Source organism: Nicotiana sylvestris, chromosome 11 (assembly GCF_000393655.2).
Source record: "Nicotiana sylvestris chromosome 11, ASM39365v2, whole genome shotgun sequence".
Lineage (NCBI taxonomy): Eukaryota > Viridiplantae > Streptophyta > Magnoliopsida > Solanales > Solanaceae > Nicotiana > Nicotiana sylvestris.
In genome coordinates, this window is record NC_091067.1 from 123,611,626 (window position 1) to 123,638,829 (window position 27,204).

The window sequence follows — 27,204 nt, forward strand, 5'->3', positions numbered from 1 at the left end:
ACGTGGACGATATGATCATAAAATTCAAGCATCAGGAAAACCACGTAGCAGACCTAAGGAAGTTTTTCCAAAGACTTCGAATGTACGATATTAAGCTCAACCCGGCCAAATGTGCATTTGGTGTTCCATTTGGAAAGCTGTTGGGATTCATCATCAGTCGGCTAGGCATTGAGTTGGACCCATCAAAGATCAAATCCATCCAAGATTTGCCATCGCCGAAGAACAAGACAGAAGTAATGAGTCTGTTGGGAAGGTTGAATTATATCAGCAGGTTTATTGCTCAACTCACAGCAACTTGTGAACCCATTTTTCGGCTACTGAAGAAAGATGCTGCGGTAGAATGGATGGCAGAATGTCAGGAAGCATTTGACCAAATCAAAGGATATTTATCAAATCCACCTGTGTTGGTTCCACCTGAGCCGGGAAGACTGTTAATTCTTTATCTAACGGTCCTGGAGAATTCGTTTGGCTGCGTACTCGGCCAACACGACATTACCGGAAGGAAGGAGCAATCCATCTATTATCTCAGCAAGAAGTTTACAGGCTATAAGGTTAAGTACACTCAACTCAAGAAGACATGTTGCGCCCTAACTTGGGTGGCCTAGAAATTGAAGCATTATCTGTCATCATATACTACTTATCTCATTTCACGTTTGGATCCATTGAAGTATATTTTCCAGAAGCCTATGCCCACAGGGAGATTGGCGAAATGGCAGATATTACTCACAGAATTCGACATCGTCTATGTGACGAGGACGGCCATGTAGGCCCAAGCATTGGCTGAGAATTTTGTTGATGAAGAATACGAGCCCTTGAGGACGTTTTTTACTGATGAAGAAGTGATGCATATAGATGAGTTGGAAATGACCAAGGAACCAGGATGGAAGCTTTTTTTCGATGGAGCCGCAAATGCGAAGGGAGTTGGAATATGAGCAGTACTTATTTCTGAAACAGGACATCATTATCCTGTTACGGCTCAACTGCGTTTCTATTGTACCAACAACATGGCTGAGTATGAGGCATGCATTTTGGGTCTACGGCTAGCTGCAGACATGGATGTCCAGGACGTCTTGGTCTTGGCAGACTCGGACCTCCTGGTGCATCAGATTCAGGGTGAATGGGAAATAAGGGATTTGAAGCTTATACCATATCGACAATGTTTGCACGATCTGAGCAAGCGATTTCGATCAGTGGAGTTCAGACACATCCCAAGAGTTCATAATGAGATTGCCGATGCTTTGTCCACCTTAGCATCAATGTTGCACCACCCAGACAAAATTCATGTTGACCCGTTGCATATTCAGGTTCGTGATCAGCATGCTTATTGCAACATGTTAGAGGAAGAACTGGATGGCAAACCATGGTTCTATGATGTCAAGGAATACCTCGAGATAGGGATATACCTGGAGCAGGCCACCGAAGATCAAAAGAGAGCCATTCGGCGACTGGCATATGGATTTTTCCTCAGTGGAGGAGTGTTGTACAAAAGAACACCAGATTTGGGATTGCTGAGATGTATAGATGCTAGTCAAGCCATGACAGTTACGATAGAGGTACATGCTAGAGTTTGTGGGCCACATTTGAGCGGATATGTATTAGCGAAGAAGATTCTTCGAGCAGGGTACTATTGCCTCACTATGGAGCATGATTGTATCACTTTCGTGCGAAAATGCCATCAGTGTCAGATACACGGAGATCTGATTCATTATCCGCCGACAGAATTACATACAATGTCAGCACCATGGCCATTTGTTGCCTGTGGCATGGATGTCATTGGACCTATTGAGTCGGTAGCTACCAACGGTCATAGGTTCATTCTGGTGACCATCGATTATTTCACTAAGTGGGTTGAAGCTAAAACTTTCAAGTCGATAACCAAGAAGGCAGTGGTAGATATTGTTCATTCCCATATCATCTGTAGATTTGGGATCCCAAAAGTGATCATCACGGACAATGGTGCTAATTTTAACAGCGGTTTGATGAAAGAAGTATGTCAACAGTTCAGATTACACACCGTAATTCCACACCATATCGTCCCAAGGCGAATGGAGCGGTCGAGGCGGCCAACAAGAACATAAAGAAGATACTGAGGAAGATGGTAGAAGGGTCCAGACAATGGCATGAGAAGTTACCATTTGGCATTGTTGGGTTATCGCACTACTGTTCGTACTTCAGTAGGTGCAACTCCTTATTTGTTGGTATACGGAACTGAAGCAGTGATACCGACAGAAGTTGAAATTCCATCCCTTCAGATTGTCGCTGAGGCTGAGATTGATGATGACGAGTGGGTCAAAACCCGTTTGGAGCAGTTGAACTTGATTGATGAAAAGAGATTGGCAGCCATGTGTCATGGCCAGTTATATCAAAAGAGAATGACAAGAGCATACAACAAAAAGGTGCGTCCCCGGAAGTTTGAAGTGGGCCAGCAAGTGCTGAAACGCATCCTCCCACATCAGGCTGAGGCAAAGGACAAGTTCGCCCCGAATTGGCAAGGGTCATTCATTCTAACCAGAGTGTTGTCCAATGGCGCTTTATGTTTAACAGATATCGAAGGGAAATGCGTTGACATAACTATCAATTCTGACGCAGTTAAGAGATATTATGTATGATTTCTTTTAATTGTAATTGTTGTTTGTTTGCATTTGGCATGGTATCGGAGAATGAAATGACGGAGACAATTTGTTCTTCCATCCAAACATTTCAACCTTTGCTTCCCCTTTTGAGCCTTATTTATTCTTTCATACCCCTCTTTTGGAATCAGTAATAAAATTGAAAGGAAAAGAGAAGAGAAAAATAATAATAATAAAGACAAAAGAAAAGTCACAAGAAAAACAAAGGAATTGGGAACTACGTTTGACCTGATTCCTCAAAAAGGATACGTAGGCGCCTCACGACTCGGTTATAGTGTAACAAAAATAAAAATCCCCAAGCAAGAAACTGGGGTAAAAGTTGTGTTTGTAATTTTGGGAAGGAAGTTTGATTCCAAGAGTTGTAATATTTTACCCATCAAAATTATTTTGAACCTTTTGATACCCCTTTTCTTTTAGCCATACACAAAAACCCATATTGATGTCCAAAAAGACCTCCCGATCAGTATCCGAGAAGTGCCAAGTCATACAAATGGAAGTCGGGAATAACACTTTGATCCCCAGCAGAGAAGAGGATCATAAGCTGGAAATGAATTGATAGCCGAAAGAATCCCCAGCAGAGAGGTAGCACTCCAATCCCCAGCTGAAAAAAATAAAATAAAATGAGAGAGTCTTATCGGTGAAAACCTCCACAGGCACCATAAGGCGACGGAAGTTGAGAGAAATAAAATGAGAGAGTCTTATCGGTGAAAACCTTCACATGCACCATAAGGCGACGGGAGTTGAGGGAAATGAGAGAGTCTTATTAGTGAAAACCCCTCGAAGGGCACTATGAGGCGACAAGGGGTCAAAAAAGGCAAACAAGATAAGATTGACGGAAAGGATCCGTCGAGGCATCAAGCAGTGCAAAGATGTTGAGTCGACAAAAGAATTGGGCGCTTACATATCCCCAACAAAGTAAGGCCATCAGAAAGATTGATTGATATAAATAGACTGGGTTGGTTAATCCAAAATGCACGACGTGATCATTGGGATCGGTTGTACCATTCAGATAAGTTCTTTTTTTTTCTTCTCCCCAACATTTTTCAGAAAACTATTCTTCTCTTATTTTCTTGAATTCATCATTTTTTATTTTTAAAGACTTTATCTCCCCAACAGTTTGTTTTTGAAAAGGATTTTCAGAGCTTATTACCAGTTGCCAAGATGGTGCAAAAACACAATATGGATAGGATGGGCCAAAGATAATGCAATGGAACGAGAAAGACGTTCGTTGCAAGACCAAATGATGGATTGGTCTAGGATTTCGGGGAGAGTATGGAGAAAAGTGGGAAGCAACAATTGGTGAATAAAGAATCGTCAAGAAACAAGAGCATCCCTGGCAGATTATCGACCAAGTTCCAAGAGGGTCGGACAACACGGAGCAGGGAAAGAAGAGGGGAAAACCATCCCCAGCAGGAATATGATCGCCAACAGGAATATCATCCCCAACAAATAATCTCATCCCCAGCAAGCTTTGGGACAGGAAATGTTATAGATGATGAAAAGACATCATGATACAAGAAAGATTGTCAAATTGAGGCAGAAAATTTTCTTTCATTTTGAAAATTTTTTGGAAGTCCGGTACCCACTTGGGGAAGAAGCAAGATAACACAAGTTTGGGGAAAAATGGTATCCCCAGCAGTTTTCGGAAGAAGGCCAAACAAGTTTTAAAGGAAGCAATTTCGGAAGGAAGACAACACAAGTGTTAAGGGAAGTAGTTCCAGTGGAAGGAAAGCACCAGCTTTAAGGGAAGTAGTCTTTGAATGAGGAAAATAACATATTTTTGAATAAAACACCGGTGTTATCCCCAGCAGTTTTCAGAGGAATGAAACACCAGTTTTGAGGGAAGCAGTTCTGAAAGAAGATAATTTCAAGTTAGAAGGAAAATGGTTCAGGAGGTAGGAAGGAGCAACAGCAATAAAACGCATTTCTTAGAAGTCATTGAAGGCAGGAGCCCGCCTGGAGAATGGAGGTGCTATATTTTTAAGAAGTAGTTGAAGTCAGGAGCCCGCCTGGAGAATGGAGGTATTATGTTTTGGGAAGTAGTGAAGTCAGGAGCCCGCCTGGAGAATGGAGGTATTACATTTTGAGTTGTAGCTGAAGTTAGGAGCTCGCCTGGAGAATGGAGGTTGTTGTCATTTCAAGTTGAAGTTGAAGTCAGGAGCCCGCCTGGAGAATGGAGGTTGTTGTCATTTCAAGTTGAAGTTGAAGTCAGGAACCCGCCTGGAGAATGGAGGTGTTATATTTTTGAGTTGTAGTCGAAGTCAGGAGCCCGTCTGAAAAATGGAGGTGTTATATTTTTTAAATTGTAGTCGAAGTCAGGAGCCCGCCTGGAGAATAAAGGTGTTATATTTTTAAAAAGTTGTTGAAGTCAGGAGTCCGCCTGGAGAATGGAGGTGTTATGTTTTTAAGAAATTGTTGAGCGCCCGGAGAATGAAAGTGTTATATTCTGGAGAAATAGTTGTTGTTGAAGTCAGGAGCCCGCCTGGAGAATGGAGGCCGTCTTATCTTTTAAAGTCAAGTTGGAGTCAGGAGCTCGCCTGTAGAACAGAGGAGTACATTTCAAAACAAAGTCAGGAGCCCGCCTGTAGAACAGAGGAATAAATTTCAAGTTTGAAGTCAGGAGCCCGCCTGTAGCACAGAGGACTACACTCAATTTCAAGTCAAGAGTCAGTAAAGCGGAGGGTTACAACAAAATATCCCCAGCATAAATTCCGCTGCAGAAATCAGAAGGGAGGCTACAAGAGCAAGTTTGAAGATAGATAAGATATTGTAATCCCTAGTTTAGTCTAGCTTCTTGTCTTCTTTTAGCACGGTGTAATAAGGAGGTCGGAAAGTAGTAGTAACAGCATGCAGCAGTAGTAACAGCAAAATTACAGCTTCATGGTAGTCCCAGCTACCGAAACTTCCCGAACTACATTGATCTGATTCCCCTTTAGCCAGGGATATATAGGAAACCTTTGAAGCAGAGGTTCGGTCAAATCTTTAAAAAATACTTCACACGGAGTAGCCGAACGGGCAAAAATCGCTCGTATATGCTCACTTTATCTTTGCACGAAAACTCTTCGTGTTTCCGAACAAAGAGGGGCAGCTGTGAGCACGTGATTTTTGCCCTACGAGAACTACTCCCAAAAATTCAAAACAAAATAGTTTTGTGTTGTTTGTGATTTATTTGTATTTTTGTCCGTACGTATCTATTTCTACTTTAATTATGAAGATACAAAAATAGGTGTTGCTTGTGCATTTAGGATTTAATTTTACAACCAGGAAAGAACGAAAATCACAAAAAATATGTATTTTAGTCCAATTGTGTGATTTTGTTTGTAATTGATGTTTAATTGTGTTAATAGTTGTAATAGAAGTTAATTTGTGTTTTTAACAAGTTAATTTAAGTTCTATAATTTAATTTAAGATTTTTTGGAATTTAATTTTTGGTAATTAGGAATTAAAAAGAAGTTAAAAGAAAAGGAAGAAATGAAAAATCCAAAGAAATCGGAACTGGGCCATTTTATTTTGACCAAAACCAGGCCCAAATTTCACCCCTTTACCCGGTCCAATTACCAGCCCAGTTTGCCCCCCCCCGATCTAATTTGGACCGTCAATCTTCATTGATTCAACGGACCACATTAATCTCACCATCTCAATATACCAACTCCTAAACCCCTTACCCCCTCTCATTTCCCGACCCCTCTTCTTCGTCTCCCAAACCACAAACCAAACGACCCCTCGAAACCCTAGAGCCGCCACCCCACACCTTCGCCTGAAACCCGGTGGAAACGACGCTGCTAGCCACCTAAATAACACTGCTGAACCTCCATGCCTTCCTCTTTCCGAATCCATACCCCTTTAACCTCGAATCATGACAGAGCTCTTCGAATCTTAGATCGAAAAATCCGACCAAAAAACCTAGTTTACCCAATCGCCCCCAGACTTACACCCGTTGACCACTAGACCTCCCCAGTCCCAAATCACACCCCAGTTTTGTTTGAATCTCATCGGAACTATTCAAATCCCAAATCGAACAAACAAACCCTAACACCAAACCTAGAGGCAGTTCGAGGAAAAATTGGGGGTTCTAATCGACTTTAGTCGAGTGTTCTCAGTTAAGAACACCGATTAAAGTCCGTTTTAACCCCAAAAGGCTCAATTCGGAGTTACGAGCAGAGCGAGTGAGAGATAGGTCTGAGTTCGGATGTATTTCTTCTGTTTCTCTATTTGTTTTTCATGTTTTGTTGTTTGTTTGTTTAAGATGAGTTCAAATTCGTCTTTTATCAATTACTCTTTTCTTTCTCCATCAGACCTTTTATTTGGTCCAATTTTGTCATTACTTCTGTTTGTTGTCGATTATTATATGTTATAATTTGTGTAATCGATTGAATAAGTGTCGTCGATTAGTCTGTTATGCTTGAATGTTAGATTAGCATGATAATAGTTTAATTTTTGGTTCATTCCAGTAGGTTTACCCTCTTGTTTCTTTTCTGTTTTAATTTTGTGTTGAAATAAGTCTGTTGGTATCATTTGTTTCAAATTGTTCCAATTTCCCTTTCTCATTGTTATTCACCGTGTTTTTTCATATGAGTTCAGTTTGTTTCGTTCAGTGTTCATTTGTTCTTGTTTAGGTTAGAATTGGTTAGCTTATTCACTGTATCTGTGAGAATCAATCAGAACTTAATAGTTCAATATATGTTGCCCGGAATCATTGGTTTCATTCTGATGATATTTGATCTAAACTAAGTTTCTAGCTTGATTCGTTAACTGATTCTGATAAGTTTGAATTGGTTATAACTGATGTGTTTATTGGTTTAGAGTCAGTTCATTTGTTTTCAGTCATTAATTAAGGATTAGTTTAGATTAATCAGTGATTAGGTTTCTTATTTAAGAATTGGTTATAGCTGATGTGGTCGCAGGGGTTTAAGGTAGAATAGTTGTTCAGGGCATCACATGGGTAATTTGGGGTGTCAAAACTTGAAAAATGCTTTAGTTTGAATGGCTGACAGTAGGGTACTAAAGTACCAATAAACTAATTAATTGTTTAGTAATAGTGGGGAACAAGGCTTAATGGCATGAGAAGTTGATTAAATAAGTTAAGTCAGCCATAACCTTGGATTAAAAAAGAGAAAAACATGTAGTAGTGGTTGTCAGGGAATATCATGGGCAGAAACACTCTCTTAATTAGTTGAATGCTCCTAAGAGCTAAAGGGTTAAAAAGTTTGGCTATAAAGGAGAGGAGTTGGACACAGTTAAAAAGGGAGGAGGGAGAACATTCTGGAAATCTTAAGTGTGTTGAACATTCTGAAAAACTGGAAGAGAGTTTTAAGAGTTAGTCTAGTTCAACTAGTGCTATCCCATTGAAACTGAAAGGAGCTTCAGCTTTAACTGTGGAATTGTATTTTTGAGTTTTTTTTTATTATTGAATTCTAGGGGTGTTTCTGCTTGTGTTTTGATTGATATTTGGTTGCTATCAAGCTGTTTTGGGGTCAGTTACTGGGTGTTTGTGTTGCTGTTGGTATTGCTGGGAATTTTAACTGGTTTCCTGAGTCGCTGCTGGTTATCTTTTGTTGCATTGTTGTTACAACTGATGTTTGCTACTGCTGCTGCTGACCTTCCTCTCTTCTTCTTCCCCATTGTATTCCTTCCAGGTACACATTTGTACACTCTTGGCTTGAAGCGAAATGAAGTGTTGACCAGACTTTGTTCCTGTTGAATTCCTCCTGTTTAGATTTGTGCTCGAATAGAGTTTTCTTTTCTTTGTCTAAATATGTAGTTGACTGATTAATGAGTCATAGGGTTGCATATGTATAATGTTTAGTTTTTTGTAATAAGACTGGTTCGTGTAAATGTACCTAACTGGACTGTATCTAGACCATGTGAGCTACCGTTTTTCCAAGTTTTCTTTTTGAATTCAAATGAATTGAAGGTATCATCGTATAGGTTCAAAGCTAACGAAATGGTTCTTGAATAATATTAGCCTAACGTCAATTTTCAAATACTGAGGTATTTTCGACAGTTGTAAAAAGAGTTCAAAAATGGCTTGGTATAACATTTGGTTTTTCTAATAACTCATTCATCTAATAATATTAGTTTAAATTAATCAAAGAATAGTTAGTTTGTTTTTATATTACTGTGTGTCAATCTCGTGTTCAATTCATAATCTCAACTTTAGTATTATTAACTAATAGAACAAGGAACGATACAATCTCCCTTTGAGCAAGCTCGGTTGCAATTTTCCGTTTGCATTTGTCTTAATCTAATAACTAATAAGAGGCACGAGCTTATAAACATGTAACTAATTAGGACTTTTTCTCTTTTATTTTAGAGACGAACTTACTAGAAAAATGTAGTCACTTTAGGATTATCCTTTTAAAATAAACGAGATGAGCCTCGCCTAGTAAAACGCATAAATTGCGGGGCCCTCACAAAGGTATGTATTAATTACTTAGAACTCGGGATCGGCCGCTTAGCGAACTTCACGGCCTTTTTCCCAAAATAACCACGCGTTAATCTCTTTAGGCGCGTACTTTAAATAACATTACTTTCTCAAATTCGGGTGCACATTTATGTGATCCAAATCCAAATCCCAACGGAGTCGAAATGTGTCGACAACCACGGGTACATTGATGTGACGTGGTTCGAGATACGTCTTCACAACGTTGCAATTCTCTGTTAAAATAATAATGATAATAATAAAAGCGGTAAATAGTTAAAACTTGCATATAAGCTCATAATTGTTAAAGTCAGATGAATAAGCCGAATGTGACAGTTGAGCGAGCGTGCTAGAACCACGGAACTCGGGAATGCCTAACACCTTCTCCCGGGTTAACAGAATTCCTTGTCTGGATTTCTGGTTCGCGGACTGTAATACAGAGTTAATCTTTTCCTCGATTCGGGATTCAACCGGTGACTTGGGACACCATAAATCTCCCAAGTGACGACTCTGAATTAAATAATAAATCCCGTTTCGATTGTCCTTTAAAAACTCCCTTTACGCCCTTTGCGGGGTGTAGATAAAAAGGAGGTGTGACACTCGATACGTGAGACTCCTAGCTTCGATTTCGATTCCTTGTAGTTACTTTCTTGCTTCGTTTGCCTCACTAGGAAATCTGGGTGCTCATTAGCCTCGGTTTTACCCGTAAAAAATATGTAGTCTTCAATCTCGTAATTTACAAAAGTAACTTCAAATGAGTTATAATATTAATTACTTGATGAAACAACATTATTAAGTTGATGAACAAAGTAGGATTTTGATTATCTTCTCTTCTTACGAGGGGAAAAGAGAGACAAAGAAAACATCAAATGACCGTAAACTATTTGGCATAAGCATGTTCTCCCTTAATCATGATTTTTAACTATTAGGATATTAATAGCTATATTTGTCTAGTTGGTAGGTACTTTGTCAAAATTTGCTGATTAAAATGTTTTAAGGACTTCAATTTGAAAGAAAAAAGAGAGCAAGATGAATATAATTTGGGAACAAAATAATTGTGATATCACTGTTTAGAGAAGATCCCCCCCCCCCCCCCACTTCCCCCTTAAAAAAATCATCTTGCATCTGAAATTACTAACTCGATTAATTTAGACTCACATCGTATAAGGTCATTAAAGAGGGAATAACTCTCTATCAAAAGGCTTTTTAAGAAAAAACAAATTGATACAGGTTGAACTTGAAACCTATTTAGGATGAACATATCTCAACCACTTAAATGCAATTCATAAGTTTTTAGTAAACTCGTAAGTTCTTGGAATATACTCCCTCGTTTACTTTTACTTGTTTATTATACCAAAAATATATTTTCACTTTTACTTATCCACTATACTAAATCAAGAGAAAGATAATTTTTCTCCTTCTTTTACCTGTATTATTAACTACTCATTCCCCAAATCATGTTTCAAGACTTTTGAAAATGCTATCATTATTATGAGTAAAATTGTAAAATACGTACTTTCATTTATTTTTTTAAAGGGAGTGCAAAGTTAAAATTAGACAACTAAAAGTGAACGGAGGGGATATTATGATTTAATTATTTGTAATTTAAGCCTTTTTACAAATAAATTAAGCTTCTTTTTTTTGTTTTCTTGAACTTTAGGAAAAGAAAATCGATAATAACATTACTTATATTATATATATAAATAGGCGGATAAATGGGCAAATAGCCATTTCTTGCTATCAAACATTAGTCACTAATTTAAAAGCTTTTTGAATTAAAATACCTTAACGAATTATTTTTGAATTATTAAGAAACTCCATGAATTATTTTGAAGTTTCAGATGTCTCCGAAAACAATTCATGGAATTTAAATTTTTATTAGTTCGAACTCCCAAAATTGCTCCTGAAGTTTAAAGTTTAAACTGGAGAAAATGAAAGGAGGGAGTACATGTGAAAACACTCAAAAGAGTTGCACTGAATTTGAATAAGAAACCATAACTATCATCATCTCTGACCTCTGTACTCGTGACACAAGTCCAACCATACCAATTAATTTTCACAATTTTGAATGCAGAAGCATTGAAGTTAGGGTTCCGTCGATCCATCGGGTAAGTTCTTTCCAGAGATTGTTGAGCGCTACAGGAGTTTGCCGTCACGTCGCAACTTTCGCTTCCGTCGCCGGCGAGAGAAAGAAAACAGGTGAAGCAACCAAATTTGATTTGAATGCTCTCAATTTTCTAAAATTACCTTTACTATAATTTTTGTGCTATTCACTGCTGAAAAAAACTGGAATATAGAAATAATTAAATCTGGATTTCATGACACACATTTTCCTCTGACATATTTTATTCTGAATATATTAGTGTGTTAAGTAGGGGTATTTTTTGTTCAAATATTATTTTCGCATTAAAAAATGACGACTGAAAATGAAAAGCAAGAAATAAAAACACAACCAAATGCATAAGGATCTTAATTTCTTAACACCATGCTCAAGGAAAATAGAAAGCTCTAAACGAAGTTTGATGAAGTATGGTTGCAACTACCTCCCTCAGTCAGCAGGAATTTCTCTTCAGTACATGTTGACATTGGAAGCAGTAAGCTATTAAAAAGAAAAGAAGTACAAATATTAGCATCTTAACCATCAAATTACAGTTAAATTATAATCTTCACGCATATAAAAAATACTAGTAATAAATAAGTTCAAAACCAATATATTAGCATCTTAACCATCAAATTACAGTTAAATTATAATCTTCACGCATATAAAAAATACTAGTAATAAATAAGTTCAAAACCAATATATTTCTAGCTCTTTCTGTGTTAAATCATTCCCAATGATATTATTGTTATAAAAGTTGGTGTATAAGTGGTATGCCAAATGTAACAAAGTTACTCTAAGAATTCAGTGCAATTCAAATAACTCAAGTGTTTCGAAATGTCAAATTTAAAAAAACATTGTACTAATATTTCCTCAACCATATTAAAAAACTTCTACTGTACTCGAATTGTCAAGTTAAAGAGAAGAGAGGAGTGCAGGAGACTAAGCAATGTGCATCAAATTTTACCGTATGAAACAGCCACAAGATATCTCTACCCTCACAAGGTAAGGGTAAGGCTGTATAGACACTATCCTCCCCAGACCCTACTTGTGGGATCACACTGGGTTTGTTGTTGTTATTGTCGTTGAAACGGCCACAAGAGAAATGAAAGGATTAGAGGCTTTAGTGTAGTTTTTTCATCAAAATATGTTCAGAGGTTTTATTCATTTTAAAATTTTCCCCCTCTCCTCTCCCTTTTTTCCTCTTCCTTCAATTCAGTCGATAGCTATTTTAACACATTAGTGATGAAGTTGATCAAATCAAAACTCCAGAAGAAAGAAATATTTAACACTCACTAAAAAGCTTGGTGATATGTTCTATTTGTCAAAGCACGATCAAACATGGATGATCTTACCTTGTCCACAATTGTATGTATGGACATTTGTCACTTGGCTTCCATAAGTGGCTTCTTGCTCTTGTTCAATCTGCTGTGCTGATATGGCCAGGTGAATACAGCAGTCATGTAACTCGATCAATTGAAGTGTAAAAATATTTGCAAATTCTTGTGGGATCTCTTCTAGCCGCGGACAATGAGATATAAATAGTCTCTCCAAGACAGGAAAATGATCTTCTGTAGCCTTCCACTCTGTGAAACAAAGCATATGACATAGTGACAAGAACTTTAATTGAGGAAACCCTTCTTCGGAGGGTTTCCACGCGGTCTTAGGTTTAACTCCGCAGGCATCGTCTTCCAGTTCCAGTATCTCGAGGTTAGGCAACATGCCAACTATGTCCATAGCCTCCCAAGGAAGACATGTCCCACCTAATGTCAACCTTCTAAGGGTTGGTGGAAAAGTGCTTCGATATTTCAAAAAATCGTCATGTGCTTTTGATCTGTACAGGGAAAAGGCACTATAATCAATTTTTCCAACTATAATTCTAAGTACCTCAATTAGAGGCAAACAGGAAATACGTTTCCACAAATCGCGAGTAACTCCGCCTAACACAATTTCCAGGTTCTTCAAGTTAGGCATTAATGCAAAGATTTCTTTTTTACACCATGCAGCACCAACACCAGTTAAAGTATGTAGGTGTTGTAAAACCGTATGCTCCCTTTCACCTATTGGCATATTGGGAGGACATTGCCATCCTGTCTTGACAAAGCGTACAGTCCTTAACTGTGGCATCCTCCAAATTTCTATAGGCACCTTATCTGCCCAATTCTTTCCTATTTCAACAATCAAAATTTGCAAATTTTGAAGTTTGGAAAGAGGGATATATTCATGTTTTTCAATGTACAAGGATAGATACCTTAGGTGCACTAAATCAAATACTGAAGTTGGAATACCATTATCAAAGTATAACTTTCTCAAGTCCAATACTCTGATCATTTTGAAGATCTTGAATTCGAATCTTTCTCTCTCCGCACGTTTGCGTTCACCTTTATAGACAATAGTGCGTATTTTCTTTTGATCACGGCGAAGAGAGTTTAACCAATAAAAATCGCTAATTGAGCGAACAATCATTAGACAATCCTGTACAGATGATCGGGAGACACACGTGACTCGATTCAGTGGTTTACTTTTTGTAACAGGTAGGAAGTTCTCACTTCGAGCTTGTCTTAAGCATAACTCATGTAAGAGGTCATGGATCTTACATGTTTCCACTTCTCCCCAAAAACTCTGCCCGCTTACAAGAACCAGATTTCTATCTATAAGTTCTTGCAAACATTCTCCAGCTATGTCCTCCAAACTTTTATTATCAGCTTCCTTTAAAAATCCCTGTGCAACCCATAGCTCCACTAATCTTCTCACATCAACTTCTTCATCTTCGGGAAAAATTCCAAAATATAGAAAGCAAGCCTTTAGGTGTTGAGGAAGATAGTAGTAACTTAACCCAAGGACCTTTTCGCATTGTCTACCAAGATCTTTAAATATTGCTGATTTTACATCATGTGCTACTCGCTTCCATCCTTCTAATGCATTGTTGCATTTAGATAGAATTCCAGCAACTACAGTAATAGTCAAAGGCATTCCATGACAATTTTCTGCAATTTTCTTTCCAATTTTTACTAATTCTGGAGAGAGCTCTACTTTCTCAAGAAGCTTCGATTGCAATAGTTCCCAACTTTTCTCCGGACTTAGAGAAGACATGTGATGAGGAGTCTTACCTGGAGCAGCATAACTGGCCACATTCCCGCACCTTGTGGTAAGTAGGATATGACTTCCTTTGCAATCTGGAAACCATAGACTTATATCATCCCAAGCTTTGCTGCTCCATATATCGTCGATGACAACTAGGTACCTGCGTTTCCACAGCCTCTGTTTCAATTTGCCTGCTAGCTCACCATCATCCCTTGCTTCACGGCGTACTTCTTCCGTTGATGGAATACAATGAAGAAGCTGCAGCAACATCTTTCTAACACAGTATTCCTTTGACACAGTAACCCATGCTAGAATGTCAAAATGTGATTTAATTTCTGGATCATCATAAATTTTTCTAGCAAAGGTTGTCTTGCCTATGCCCCCCATACCTGTGATTGCCATAGTTTCTCTTTCATCGGATGAGATTTTCATGAGTTTACACTTCACATCCTCCAGTTCATTTTCATGTCCAACCATGCTATTGCCAAGTTGTGGAGAATGTTCTGGTAAATCAAAACTTTGGATAAGTGAACTAGTTGCCTGCAAACCACTCTTCATACTTTCAGTTAACTTTCTGGAATTGGAATCTATGGACTCAGATGCTTTTTGCAACCTCTTGCAAAACTCCTCATAAGCTTCTCTACTAACCTTTTCATTTTGAGCCTTGTAAAATTTTTCCAATACTGATTCAATTCGATATTCTGCATCATGTGCTGCATCTTTGATCTTGACTTCACAATGTTCAATTGTCTTAGGATCATTGATATTCTTCTCCAATGTTTCAAGAAGCGCTTGCAGTGAACCGACTTTTTGGCGAAAGGATTGAATCTGTTCTTTTACTCTTTTGTGAAGAGATTCAGTTTGCTCTTCGTTGGGAAGATTTAAACGGGAATTGGATTGCAGTAGCAATCCAAGAGTTGACATAAGAGAGGTCACAGCAGCATAAGCCATAGCGCTCTCTCTCTCTCTCTTTGTTTTTTCACTGTTATTCTTAGCTTAGAGAGCAACAGAGATCTGTTAAAAATGATGACAAATGGAAAAAAGGCTTGACTTTCAAATGGAGCGTCTCATATTCCTATGCAAGTCTGAATAGAGGAGCAAGGCCAGCCCTCTTTAGTTTAATTTAACTTAAAGAAATAAAATGGTTGTCGTCTTTTATGATGTCCAATTGCATGATTTCCCAGATTCCAATATCCCATCATGGGGTTAATGTGGAAAACCACGTAAGCCTTTTAACAATGTCTGACCAACTATATTACCTTTTTCTTTTCATTCTTCTAGTTGAACATGTTTGCTTTTTTTTTTTTTTTAGGTTTTTTCTTTTTCACAAAATATAATTTGATTGTTCCAGCTAAAGTTTTAAGCAGGGACGGCTCAATGCAATTGATGATATAGAGCCACTTGGTGTTGTTTTGGGACTATCCTGATTCGCATTGGAAAGTTTCACTGTTGGAGTTTAAACATTCCTTACCAAAGGCGATTTCATTTCACGGGCTTGAACTTAAGACTTATGGCTAAGGATAGAGGAGTACTTGTCATCCCACCACAACCTTTGGTCGTATATATTTATATCATTATGTGACGTGATCTAATAGAAAAAAGTGAGAAGGAATAAAAAGAATGTGTACTTTAAATTATTAATAGTCGTTTGGATGATATTTGGTTGAAGTTGAAAAGTGAGTATTTAAAGTTGAAATTTAGATAAGATTATTTGGAAATTGAAATGATTTTTGGACATGAATTTCATGCGAGCCCATTTGGTCATGTGCCAAAAACTGCTTGTTTTGAAAATATGCCCTTTGTCATAAATTTTTTTCGAAAAAATACTTTTAGAGAATAACAGTTTGTGTTCATTAGATTGTTTTTGACCAATTTTTCTAAAAGGTATTTTTGAGTATCAAATTACAAATAAGGATACTAGCAAGGATCAATTTATAATTATTTAAAAGAGAAAAATTTAATTTAAATAGTTATTATAAGAGAATTTAATTAATTTTTTATTTCTATTTTAATTAATATAAACAAAAAGTAAAAATATATACATTAAAATTTTAATCAATATTACATATAGTTACACCAAAGCAATAATATTGAGTATCTGGTATAATTGCTTGTTTTTCACATGATTTAGATAGTCAAAAATACATTATTCAGTATAAATTTAAAATCTACTCCATAAATAATTATTCATCAAAAATCTACCATGAAATAATAAATAAAGTTATTCATACATTATAATATTTCTCAGTAATTTCATCTCTAACTTTATTATTCAATGCCTCCGTAATGACAAAAAGACTTGTCTTGCATTTTAAAAAAAAATCATTGGAAATAGAAACAGAAGAAAAACATGGTAAAAATAAAAGAAGGAAAAGGAGCTTAAATTAATTTGAAAAATATAAATTTTGTTACAAGGATATATTTGTCTTAGAAAAAATATATGCTTCTTAGGAGAAGGTAGAATTTGTGACATTAGAAGAAGAAATTTTGTGGTTGAGGATGTGTGGTTTTTAATTTAGAGGAAAGAAATTTTGTGGTTGTAGCAGTAAAAGATTCTACCGTATTAATGTGTAGACCTGAACAAAAACAAGTGGATCTAAGGCACCAGACACAATGTTTGTACATAGAGAGATGACAAGAATAATGAATCTCTAATTTAAGGCACTAATAATGAATTGTATATGGATATAGATGACAGAGAATAAGGAAATAGGAGAGGAGAAAAAAAGGAAAATGGTGTAATTGAATCCCCTAATTTAAGGCACTAATAGTGGATTGTATATAAATTGTAAGCAATCCTTATTTAAGGAGGGTAATATACAAAATTAGTACTATTTTGGTAAATAAGTTTCAAATATTATATAGGATAATAGGAAGAAAAAAATCCCTTCTTTTTAGCTCACAAATTTATGGACTCATATCTTACACTTTTGGGTTCACAAAATTGTGAGACAAAAACACCAATATTGTCAATCGTGTGAGACACAAAATAAAAAAATTTCGCACTATATAATTGTAAAGTATAAGTTTCAATGATGAAAAATAATACTCCATCTGTTTCAATTTATGTGAATCTATTTCCTTTTTAGTCTGTATAAAAAAGAATGACCCCTTTCCTTATTTGGAAATAATTTACCTTTACACAATGATTTATAGCCACACAATATATATATATACCTCATTTTATACCACAAGATCAAAAGTATTCAATCTTCTCTTAAACTCCGTGCTCAGTCAAATGAGTTCACATAAATTGAAACGGAGGGAGTATATCACTATTGGTGCAGGATCCCAAGGGATAAAACAAAGGAATTAAGATGCCCTATCATTCAAGTATGGATTAAGGAAACAGTCTATCAACGAGAGCACTAGAAGCAAAGGAAAGGACAAACATCAATGATTAGAGATGAAAAAGGAAGAAGAAGCGGAGATTCAAAAGAAGAATCAATCAATATAGATGATTGACGGAAGCTATTATAGGAAGGTCCCAAATCAAAGGAAGACAAGATTGCAAAACTCTCCACTGGAGATCGTTAAAGCCGAAATCAAGGGATCCATCGTTGATCACTCAAGTAACGGAAAGATCTGCCCAGCGGAAGAAAAGTTGTCAAGGCCACAAGTCAAGTAAGATTAAGGAAAACTTGACCTTATTCTTGGAAAGAACCAATTAATAATTCATTTCAAAGATCAACTCCCTTGGGTTTGTAATCTCTCAAGATTCACGTCAATCAAAAGTCAAGAAGGTCTCACGAAGTATATATACATCTGTTCCAGGCTTGAAGCAGACATCCTTTGAACGAACCACTATCACTCTTTTTGTTCTTGTCCAAACTAGCATTGTAGTTCTCTTTAGATCTGCTGTGTAATTAGTGAGAGAAGAAAAAGAGAGAAGTGACATATAGTGACAAAGTTGTTGGTGTAACGCTACATCAACCATCTTGTAATCGAGAAACTTCAAATACTGAAAATCCTGGTGTCTTTAATTGTTGTACTTTATTTCTGAGTTATTACTATTCTGCTCTTATATCTAATCGACTAACTGGTAAATTAGTCAACAGCTTATAACACAGAGAAGAAAAATCAACAATTCACCCCCTTGTACTTTCAGTAACTAATCCCACCATTGCGCAGAATTTGAACGAGAAACCATAACCATCATCATCTCTGTACTCGTGTTCCATGTCCCAGAGGTCTTCGAGCCTTGGCATTTCGAATCCCGTTGAATGACTGTGGTTCCGGGACTCAAGTCTGGAGTCGCCAGGTGAGACATTCGGTTCACGAACCGAAAACCTATCTCCACAGCAAGCTCCTCAAAGTTCAACCATACCAATCATTTATTCACAATTTGGAATGCAGAAGCATTGAAGTCAGGGTTCCGTCGAGCCATCGAGGAAGTTCTTTCTAGAGAGTGTTGAACGCTACCGGAGTTTACCGTCACGTTGCAACGTTGGTTTTTCAGTTCCGTCGCGCCGGCGAGCGAAAGAAAACAGGTGAAGCAAACCAATTTGATTTTCGATTTTCTAAATTACATGGACTATAATTTCTGTGCTATTCGCTGCTGAAAAAACTGAAATATAGAAATAATTAAATCCGGAGTTCATGACACACATATTTTGTTCTAATATTGATCAGAAGTTCATATTTCACTGTACGGACTTTTCAAACTCCATCGTAGTGTGTTAAGTAGTGATATTTTTGTTCAAACATTATTTCCGCATTTGAAAACGAAAAGCAAGAAATAAAAACACAATCAAATGCATAAGTATGTTAATTTCTTAACACCTTGCTCAAGAAAATTGAGAGCTCTAAATGAAGTGTGATGAAATATCGGTGCAACTGCCTTCCTCCGTCAGCTGGAATTTCTCTTCAGTAAATGATGACATTGGCGGCAATAAGCTATTAAAATAAAAGAAATACATATATTAACATATTGACCATCAAATTACAGAGTTAAAGTACAATCTTCACGCGTATTGAAATTTATTTCCATCTCTTTCTTTGTGATTAAGCTTATTTACAGAGTTAAGAACTTTGGAAATTTTGATTAAGCTTATTTACCTTTCACCGGCATTCTATTCTTTCAACTTTCTTCCTCACAAGCACGAGCTATCGCTTTCGGATCGGGATCGGCGAAATTCACTGTAAGTTTAACGCGCATTTTCTGATTTCTCATTGTTTTCGCTAATGCCGTATCATTGTAAGTTTAAAGCACAGATATGTTTCTGATTTTTCACCTTCAGATCTTGTCTTTTATTTTTGTTTTCTTTCTTTCTTTCTTTCTTTCTTTCTGGGGCCGCTGCTTTCTCCCAAAATTATTATCTTCTTCCCCGATTCCTCCCCTTTGAGGAAGCTGCCGCTGACTTCTTCCTCTCACCCCCTCACTAGAACCTGACAGATCTGGAATAAAAATCTAGATTTGAAATTTTAGAAAGGGCTGAAAGAATAAACAAGAAAAACCAGAAATAAGGGAAGATTTTCGATTTTGTTTCTTTGCTAATTTGATTTCTGATTTTAGCTTAAGAATTTCTGGAATTTGGCGGATTGAATTGCTGTCCATTGCTATCGAGTTGCTCTCGTTTGGTCACCGGTTTGTTGCTGTTATGTTGTCGGATCTCCTCGCCTATTTCAGAAGCTTGCTTGTTGTTTTTCTTCAGTTAATTTCGGCTGCTAGTTACTTTCGGTGTTACACCAGTGGTAGCGGTGATAGCCCTTGTTGGTCTTTGGGTCGTGGTATTTTCTATGTTTTCAGGGGAATTCTCGAAGTGGTTGGTGACAAGTTGGGCGCACGAGCACTAGCAAAGGAGAGCAACCTGGACGAGCGTCAGCAAAGGGCGGTGGGAAGCAGTGCGTGAGCTTGCAAGTATATCGAGGGCTGCAAATCAACACAGGTTTAGTTCTCGGGAATTGGTACCTCCCGTTCTACTGTTTTCCTTTTGGTGTTAGCTAAATTGATGTTACTTTAGTTCACAATAGTTAAATCATTCAATAGGTGTACAGGTAGTCACTTGTTTCCTTCTAGTTTGATTCGTTGTCCGTGGTGCACTAGCGAGTCTTTTGTAGATCTGTCGTAGGTGTAGTGGCGGCAGTCTGGGATGATAGATTAAAGGCATGTCCTCAGGTGGGGCAGAGTGTGGGGCAAAGAGTGGGCTCGGGGTCAGGGGGTGGGTCGGGAGGCAGGGGAGGTAGAGGGGGCAAGGGAGCCTATAGGTTGAGAATCGGGTCATGGAACATAGGTTCGCTAACGAGTAAGTCTATAGAGTTGGCGAAGATTCTTCAGAAGAGGAAGATTAATATAGCGTGTGTCCAGGAGACTAGGTGGGTCGGATCGAGGGCGAGAAACGCAGATGGGTATAAGTTGTGGTACTCTGGAGTCGTGAGGGGTAAGAATGGAGTGGGTATCCTAGTAGATAGCCATCTTAGGGAGTCAGTGGTAGAGGTTAGGCGTGTGAATGATAGACTAATGACTATTAAATTGGTGGTGGGTGAGTGTACTTTAAACGTCGTTAGCGCGTACGCACCGCAAGTAGGTTGTGATGAGGAGATTAAAAGGCGTTTTTGGGAAGGGTTGGATGACATTGTTCGTAGTATTCCGCCTTCAGAGAGGTTATTCATAGGAGGGGATTTCAATGGTCATATTGGGTCGTCTGCAGGTGGTTATACTGAGGTGCATGGCGGCTTTGGTTTCGGGGAACGGAACGGAGGGGGCATCTCACTGCTGGATTTTGCCAAGGCATTCGATCTAGTGATTGCAAACTCGAGTTTTCCGAAGCGAGAGGAGCATTTGGTTACTTACCAAAGTTCGGTGGCGAAGACTCAAATTGACTATCTCCTCCTTAGGAGATGCGACAGAAGGTTGTGCGAGGATTGCAAAGTTATCCCAGGTGAGACCCTTGCAACGCAACATAGGCTCTTGGTGATGGACGTTAGTATTATGATAAGAAGGAAACAGAGGTCAGTACGAGGCCGCCCGAGGATTAGGTGGGGCGCCTTGACTAAGGTTAAAGCCCAGGAGTTGGAAGGAAGGTTGTCGGCAATGGGAGCTTGGAGAAGTAGTGGGGACGCAAACACTATGTGGTCGACGACGGCGGACTATATAAGGAAGGCGGCGAGAGAGGTGTTAGGGGTATCTTCAGGCCGCACCGGTGGCCACAAAGGAGACTGGTGGTGGAATGCAGTTGTACAAGGTAAAGTGGAAGCGAAGAAGGTGGCTTACCTGCGGTTAGTGGGGAGCACTGGAGAGGAGGAGAAGAGAGCGAACATTGCGAGATATAAGGTAGCTAGGAAGGAGGCAAAGATGGCAGTGACGGAGGCAAAGACGGCAGCTTTTGCTCGTTTGTATGAGGAACTAGGGAACAAAGGCGGGGAGAAGAAGTTACTCCGACTCGCTAAGGTGAGAGAGAGGACGGCTCGGGATTTGGACCAAGTGAGGTGCATAAAAGATGAGGACGACAAAGTTTTGTTGGGGGATGACCAGATAAAGAGGAGATGGCAGACCTACTTTCATAAACTTCTAAATGAGGAAGGGGATCAGGATATTGTACTAGGTGAATTGAGGAACGCCGACAGCCCCCATGAACTAAGTGATTGTCGGGACATTGAGGTCGATGAGGTCATGGAGGCAATGCGTAAGATGAGAAGGGGCAGAGCTACCGGACCAGATGAAATTCCGGTTGAGCTTTGGAGGTGTGTGGGTAGAGCAGGCTTGGAATGGCTTACTAAGTTGCTTAATGTTATATCCAAGACTAATAGGATGCCCGAAGAGTGGAGGTGGAGTACAATGGTCCCGTTGTATAAGAACAAAGGCGATATCCAGATCTGTAACAACTATAGGGGTATTAAATTACTAAGTCATACCATGAAAGTCTGGGAGAGAGTGGTAGAAATGAGAGTGCGAAGGACGGTGTCTATTTCAGACAACCAGTTCGGGTTCATGCCGGGGCGATCTACCACAGAAGCTATCCACCTTATTAGGAGGACGGTGGAACAATACAGGGATAAGAAGAAGGATCTCCACATGGTGTTTATCGATCTAGAGAAAGCGTACGACAGGGTTCCTAGGAAGGTCTTTTGGAGATGCTTAGAGGCTAAAGGGGTCCCGGTTGCCTACATTAAAGCGATTAAGGACATGTATGATGGAGCTAAGACTCGGGTTAGGACAGCAAGAGGCGATTCAGATTATTTTCCGGTTATTACGGGGTTGCATCAAGGGTCTGCGTTCAGCCCTTTCCTATTTGCCCTGGTGATGGATGCTATAACGCATCATATTTAGGGGGTGCCATGGTGCATGCTATTTGCTGATGACATAGTCCTAATCGACGAGATATGACGCGACGTCAGCGAGAGGTTAGAGGTTTGGAGACATACTCTTGAGTCCAAAGGTTTCAGGTTGAGCAGGACGAAGACGGAATACTTTGAGTGCAAATTTGGGGCAGAGCCGACGTAAGCGGGAGTGGAAGTGAGGCTTGATTCTCAAGTCATCCCTAAGAGGGGTAGTTTCAAGTACCTGGGGTCGTTTATTCAGGGGTCCGGGGAGATCGACGAGGATGTCACACACCGTATAGGGGTGGGGTGGATGAAATGGAGGTTAGCGACGGGAGTCCTGTGTGACAAGAAAGTGCCACTGTTACTGAAAGGTAAATTTTATAGGGCAGTGGTTAGGCCTGCTATGTTGTATGGGACCGAGTGTTGGCCGGTGAAGATCTCACACATCCAGAGGATGAAAGTTGCAGAGATGAGGATGTTGAGGTGGATGTGCGGGCATACAAGGAAGGATAAGATTAGAAATGAAGATATTCGAGAGAAGGTGGGTGTGGCCCCCATGGAGGACAAGATGCGGGAAGCAAGACTCAGATGGTTCGGGCACATTCAGAGGAGGAACACTGATGCACCGGTGAGAAGGTGTGAACGACTGGCGGTGGTGGGTACGAGGAGAGGTAGAGGGAGACCTAAGAAGTATTGGGGAGAGGTGATCAGGCAGGATATGGCGCGACTTAGGGTTACTGAGGACATGGCCCTAAACAGGGAATTGTGGAGATCGAGCATTAAGGTTGTAGGTTAGGGGAAATTGTGATGTCTTTTTTACAGCGCACTAGAGTGAGACTAGCCAGTTAGGAATTAGTCTTAGGATGCTATTGATCAACTACTGATGATGGGCTTTATCTTCTGTGTATTAATACCTTACATCTTTCTCGTATTTCCTATATCTCTTATATTGCTGTTACTTTGTTTTTTATGGTGAATATTTCTACAGCACAATAGAGTGAGACTATCCAGTTAGGAGTTAGACTAGAAATGTCATTGGTCGTCTATTGATGCAAGGCTTTACCTTCTAGTTGTACTATACCAGCCATCTATTTCGTATTTCGTATTTCGTATTCTGTATTTCATATCTCTTATATATTGTTGTTATTTTTATTATGCATTTTTATGGTACTAATATATCATCTCCTATTGCTTTTTTGAGTCGAAGGTCTCATGGAAATAGCCTCTCTACCCTTCGGGGTAGGGGTAAGGTCTGCGTACGTATTACCCTTCCCAGACCCCACGTGTGGGATTATACTGGGTCGTTGTTGTTGTGTTGTTTTTTATGGTATTTATGTTATGTTATGGATTTTATGGTACTTTATGTTGTTTTATTATGAGTCTATTGATAGTATTAATATAGTGTCTCTTGTTGCCTCTTTGAGCCGAGGGTCTTCTAGAAACAGTCTCTCTGCCCCTCGGGGTAGAGGTAAGGTCTGCGTACATATTACCCTCCCCAGACCCCACTTGTGAGATTACACTAGGTGGTTGTTGTTGTTGTCTTTCTTTGTGAAATTTATTCCTATTGATATAAAAGTTGGCATATAATTAGTATGACACAACGTTCATCAAAATCCCACCACCCAGCTTTAATTCTAAGTGTCTCAACTAGAGGTAAATATGAAATAGCTATCCACAAATCGCGGTGTTGATCATCAACACTCCTGTCTAACACAATCTCCAACTTGTTCAAGTTAGGCATTAGTGCAAAGATTTCATTTTTACACCATGCTGGACCAACACCACTTAGAGTATGTAGGTGTTCCAAAATTACTTGTTTCCCTTCAGCGTTGGCCATATTCGGAGGACATCGCCATCTTGTTTTTATAAAGTGAACACTCCTTAACTGTGGCATCCTCCAAATTTGTAAAGGTATCATATTGCTCGCAAAGTTTTCTATTTCAACAGTCAAAACTTGCAGTCTTTGAAGTTTGAGAAGAGGGAGAAATTTAGGACTGTCAATGGACAAGGATAGATACCTTAGATTCACCAAATCAAATAATGAAGCTGGAATGTCATTATGAAAGCATAATTTTCTCAAGGCCAATACTCTGATCATTTTGGAATTCTTGAATTCTGATATTTCCCTCATCCCTCTTTCGTTATCAACTACTAAAAGATATTTGTTACGAGGCGCATAATATGCATGTTCACCTTGATAGACAATAGTGCGAATTACCTTTTGATCATAGCTATGAGAGTTTAAGCGATGAAAACCACCAATTGACCGAACAATCATCACGCAGACCTGCATGAATGATTGGGGGACACGTGAGGCTCGATATGGTGGTTTATCGTCTATAACAGGTAGGAAGTTCTCACTTCGAGCTTGTCTCAAGCATAACTCATGCAAGAGATCATGTATCCTACATGTTTCCACATCTCCACAAAAATTCTTCTGGCCTACTAGAACCCAATTTCTGTCTATAAGTTCTTGTAAATATTCCTCAGCTACGTCTTCCAAACTTTTATAATCAACTTCCTTTAAAATCCCCTCTGCAACCCATAGGTTGATTAATGTTGTCACGTTAATCTCATCATCTTGGGAAAAAATCCCAAAATACAGAAAGCAACCTTTTAGGTGTTGAGGTAGATAATAGTAACTTAAAGCAAGAACCTTTTCACATTGTTGACCAGGATCTTTAAATATTGCTGATTTTACATCTTCTGCAACTTGCTCCCATCTGTCTAGTGCATTGTTGCATTTAGATAGAAGCCCAGCAACTACAGTAACAGCCAAAGGCACTCCGTGACAATTATCTGCAATTTTCTTTCCAACTTCCAATAATTCTGGGGAGAGCTCTACTTTCGATTGCAATAGTTCCCAACTTTCTTTTGAACTCAGAGGAGACATGTGATGAGGAGGCTTACCTGATGCAGCATAACTGGCCACATTACCACACCTTGTTGTAAGTAGGGCATGACTTCCTTTGGAATCTGGAAACCATTGACTTATATCATCCCAAGCCTTGGTGCTCCATATATCGTCGATGACAACTAGGTACCTGCGCTTCCACAGCTTTTGTTTCAATTTGTCTGCTAGCTCGCCATCATCCGTTGCTTCACGGCTTACGGCTTCGGTTGATGGAATACAATGAAGAAGCTGCAGCAGCATTTTTCTAACACCGTATTCCTTTGACATAGTAACCCATGCTAGAATGTCAAAATGTGATTTAATTTCCAGATCATCATAAATTCTTCTAGCAAAAGTTGTCTTGCCGATGCCCCCCATACCTACAATTGCCACAACTTGTGTTTCGTCGGATGATGTTTCCATGAGAGTACTCTTCATATCCTCTAATTCATTTTCATGCCCAACCATGTTGTTATCAAGCTGTACAGAATGGTGTGGTAAATCAAAATTTTGGACCACCGAATTTGTTATCAAGCTGTACAGAAGCGCTTGCAGTGAACCGACTTTTTGGCGAAAGGATTGAATCTGTTCTTTTACTTTTCTGTGAAGAGATTCAATCTTTTCTTGGGGAAGATTTAAACAGGGATTGGATTGCATTAGCAGTCCTAGAGTTAAGGTCACAGCAGCATACGCCATAACTCTCTTATCTCTTTGTTTTCCACTGTTACTCTTAGCGCAGTAGAGATCTGTTTCCAAGATTCCAAAATTCCATCAGTTAATTAATGGAACAGAGCCATTGACACAGCTATTGCGGAAAACCTTGGTCACGCATGCCAAATTTGAAAAATTAAAAAAACCGTGTGGGTCCTATTAACAGTGTCTGTCCATATTTATTACTCCCTTCCCTCCGATTCAATTTAGATGAATTAGTTTAATTCGGCACCGAGTTTAAGGAAAAAAAACTTTTGAAACTTGTTGTCTTAAAAGCTTAAGGGGTAAAAATTTTGTGGGGCCATAACATTTTTGTGGTTATAAAAGTTTATCATTAAGGGTATAAAAGGTAAAATAAAGAGTTTAAAGTTAAATTATTTCCAAATTTAGAAATGTGTCATTTATTTTGGAACAGACTAAAAAAATATTTTCTTTTCGTTCTTCTAGTATTTCTTATGTTTCAATGGTTGAACATGTTTTGCTTTCGGAAAAGGGTCAATTGTGTTCCTCTGCTTTGGTTTATTGAGTCCCCCGTTGTACTTTCTAGCTAATAAAATCTCTACCGTTAGGCAAAGTTACACATATGTCCCATTTTTGACGGAATGGGACACGTGGCAGATTAGGACTTAAAAACACACCCATTCTTGTGGACTAACCCGCCCTGATCCATAACCCGTCGGATCCCCCCACTCTAAATTGAAAGGGAACACCCGATAAACTAATACCCTCTCTCAAATTCATTTTAGAAAGACAAAACATAAACCAAAAAAGAGAGGTTGCTCGACCTACTTCTCTCTCTAGCTTTATTAAAAATCATAGCGATTGAAGGCTATAATCTTTCAAGGGTATGATTTACATCCTAAAATTAGTTCTTAGCCGGTGTTTATCTCTGTTTCGGGTAGTATATCATACTAGAATGGCTTAAAAAATTGGTCGTTGTCTAGGGTTTTGTGTACTTATGGGATTGTGACTTTATTCTATTGTTATATTTGGTTTTAGTTGATATTTTATGCCTTGTCTTCTCATGCATGTGATTTCTGTTGGTGGTCCTTAAATATTGGGTTTTCAGTTAGGGTTTAGCCTTTTTTTTTGGTTATAGTCTTTT

General features: G+C 38.7%; 2 protein-coding genes and 1 long non-coding RNA gene across 5 annotated transcripts; 1 reads left to right on the forward strand and 2 right to left on the reverse strand.

Moving 5' to 3' along the window:
- The first annotated feature begins 10,885 nt into the window (after positions 1 to 10,885).
- Positions 10,886 to 15,974, forward strand: LOC104223486 (uncharacterized). Of its 3 annotated transcripts, none has more exons than XR_710100.2 (2): positions 10,886 to 11,250; positions 15,585 to 15,974. It is a non-coding gene; the product is annotated as an uncharacterized lncRNA (long non-coding RNA). The 3 variants fall into 3 exon arrangements; XR_710099.2 differs by having other exon boundaries at positions 15,591 to 15,974; XR_710101.2 differs by having other exon boundaries at positions 15,601 to 15,974.
- LOC104223485 (putative late blight resistance protein homolog R1A-10) lies at positions 11,495 to 13,632 on the reverse strand. The gene is made up of 2 exons (XM_009774937.2): positions 12,505 to 13,632; positions 11,495 to 11,650 (listed from the first exon to the last, which is right to left on the reverse strand). Exons 1-2 carry the CDS (start codon positions 13,613 to 13,615, stop codon positions 11,604 to 11,606), a joined length of 1,158 nt encoding a protein of 385 aa, XP_009773239.2. The 5' UTR covers positions 13,616 to 13,632; the 3' UTR covers positions 11,495 to 11,603.
- An 8,082-nt stretch (positions 15,975 to 24,056) lies between the features above and the next one.
- On the reverse strand, positions 24,057 to 26,084 carry LOC104223488 (putative late blight resistance protein homolog R1C-3). The gene has a single exon (XM_009774938.1). It carries the CDS (start codon positions 26,082 to 26,084, stop codon positions 24,057 to 24,059), a length of 2,028 nt encoding a protein of 675 aa, XP_009773240.1.
- Positions 26,085 to 27,204: the final 1,120 nt, after the last annotated feature.

Bases quoted from the DNA above. Each gene is read 5' to 3' on its own strand.
- LOC104223485 (XM_009774937.2), bottom strand. From the start codon at position 13,615: ATGATTGTTCGCTCAATTAGCGATTTTTATTGGTTAAACTCTCTTCGC. The intron at 11,651-12,504 runs GTAAGATCATCC...TCTTTTTAATAG, and splicing joins TACATACAATTGTGGACAAG to CTTACTGCTTCCAATGTCAA.
- LOC104223488 (XM_009774938.1), bottom strand. From the start codon at position 26,084: ATGGCGTATGCTGCTGTGACCTTAACTCTAGGACTGCTAATGCAATCC.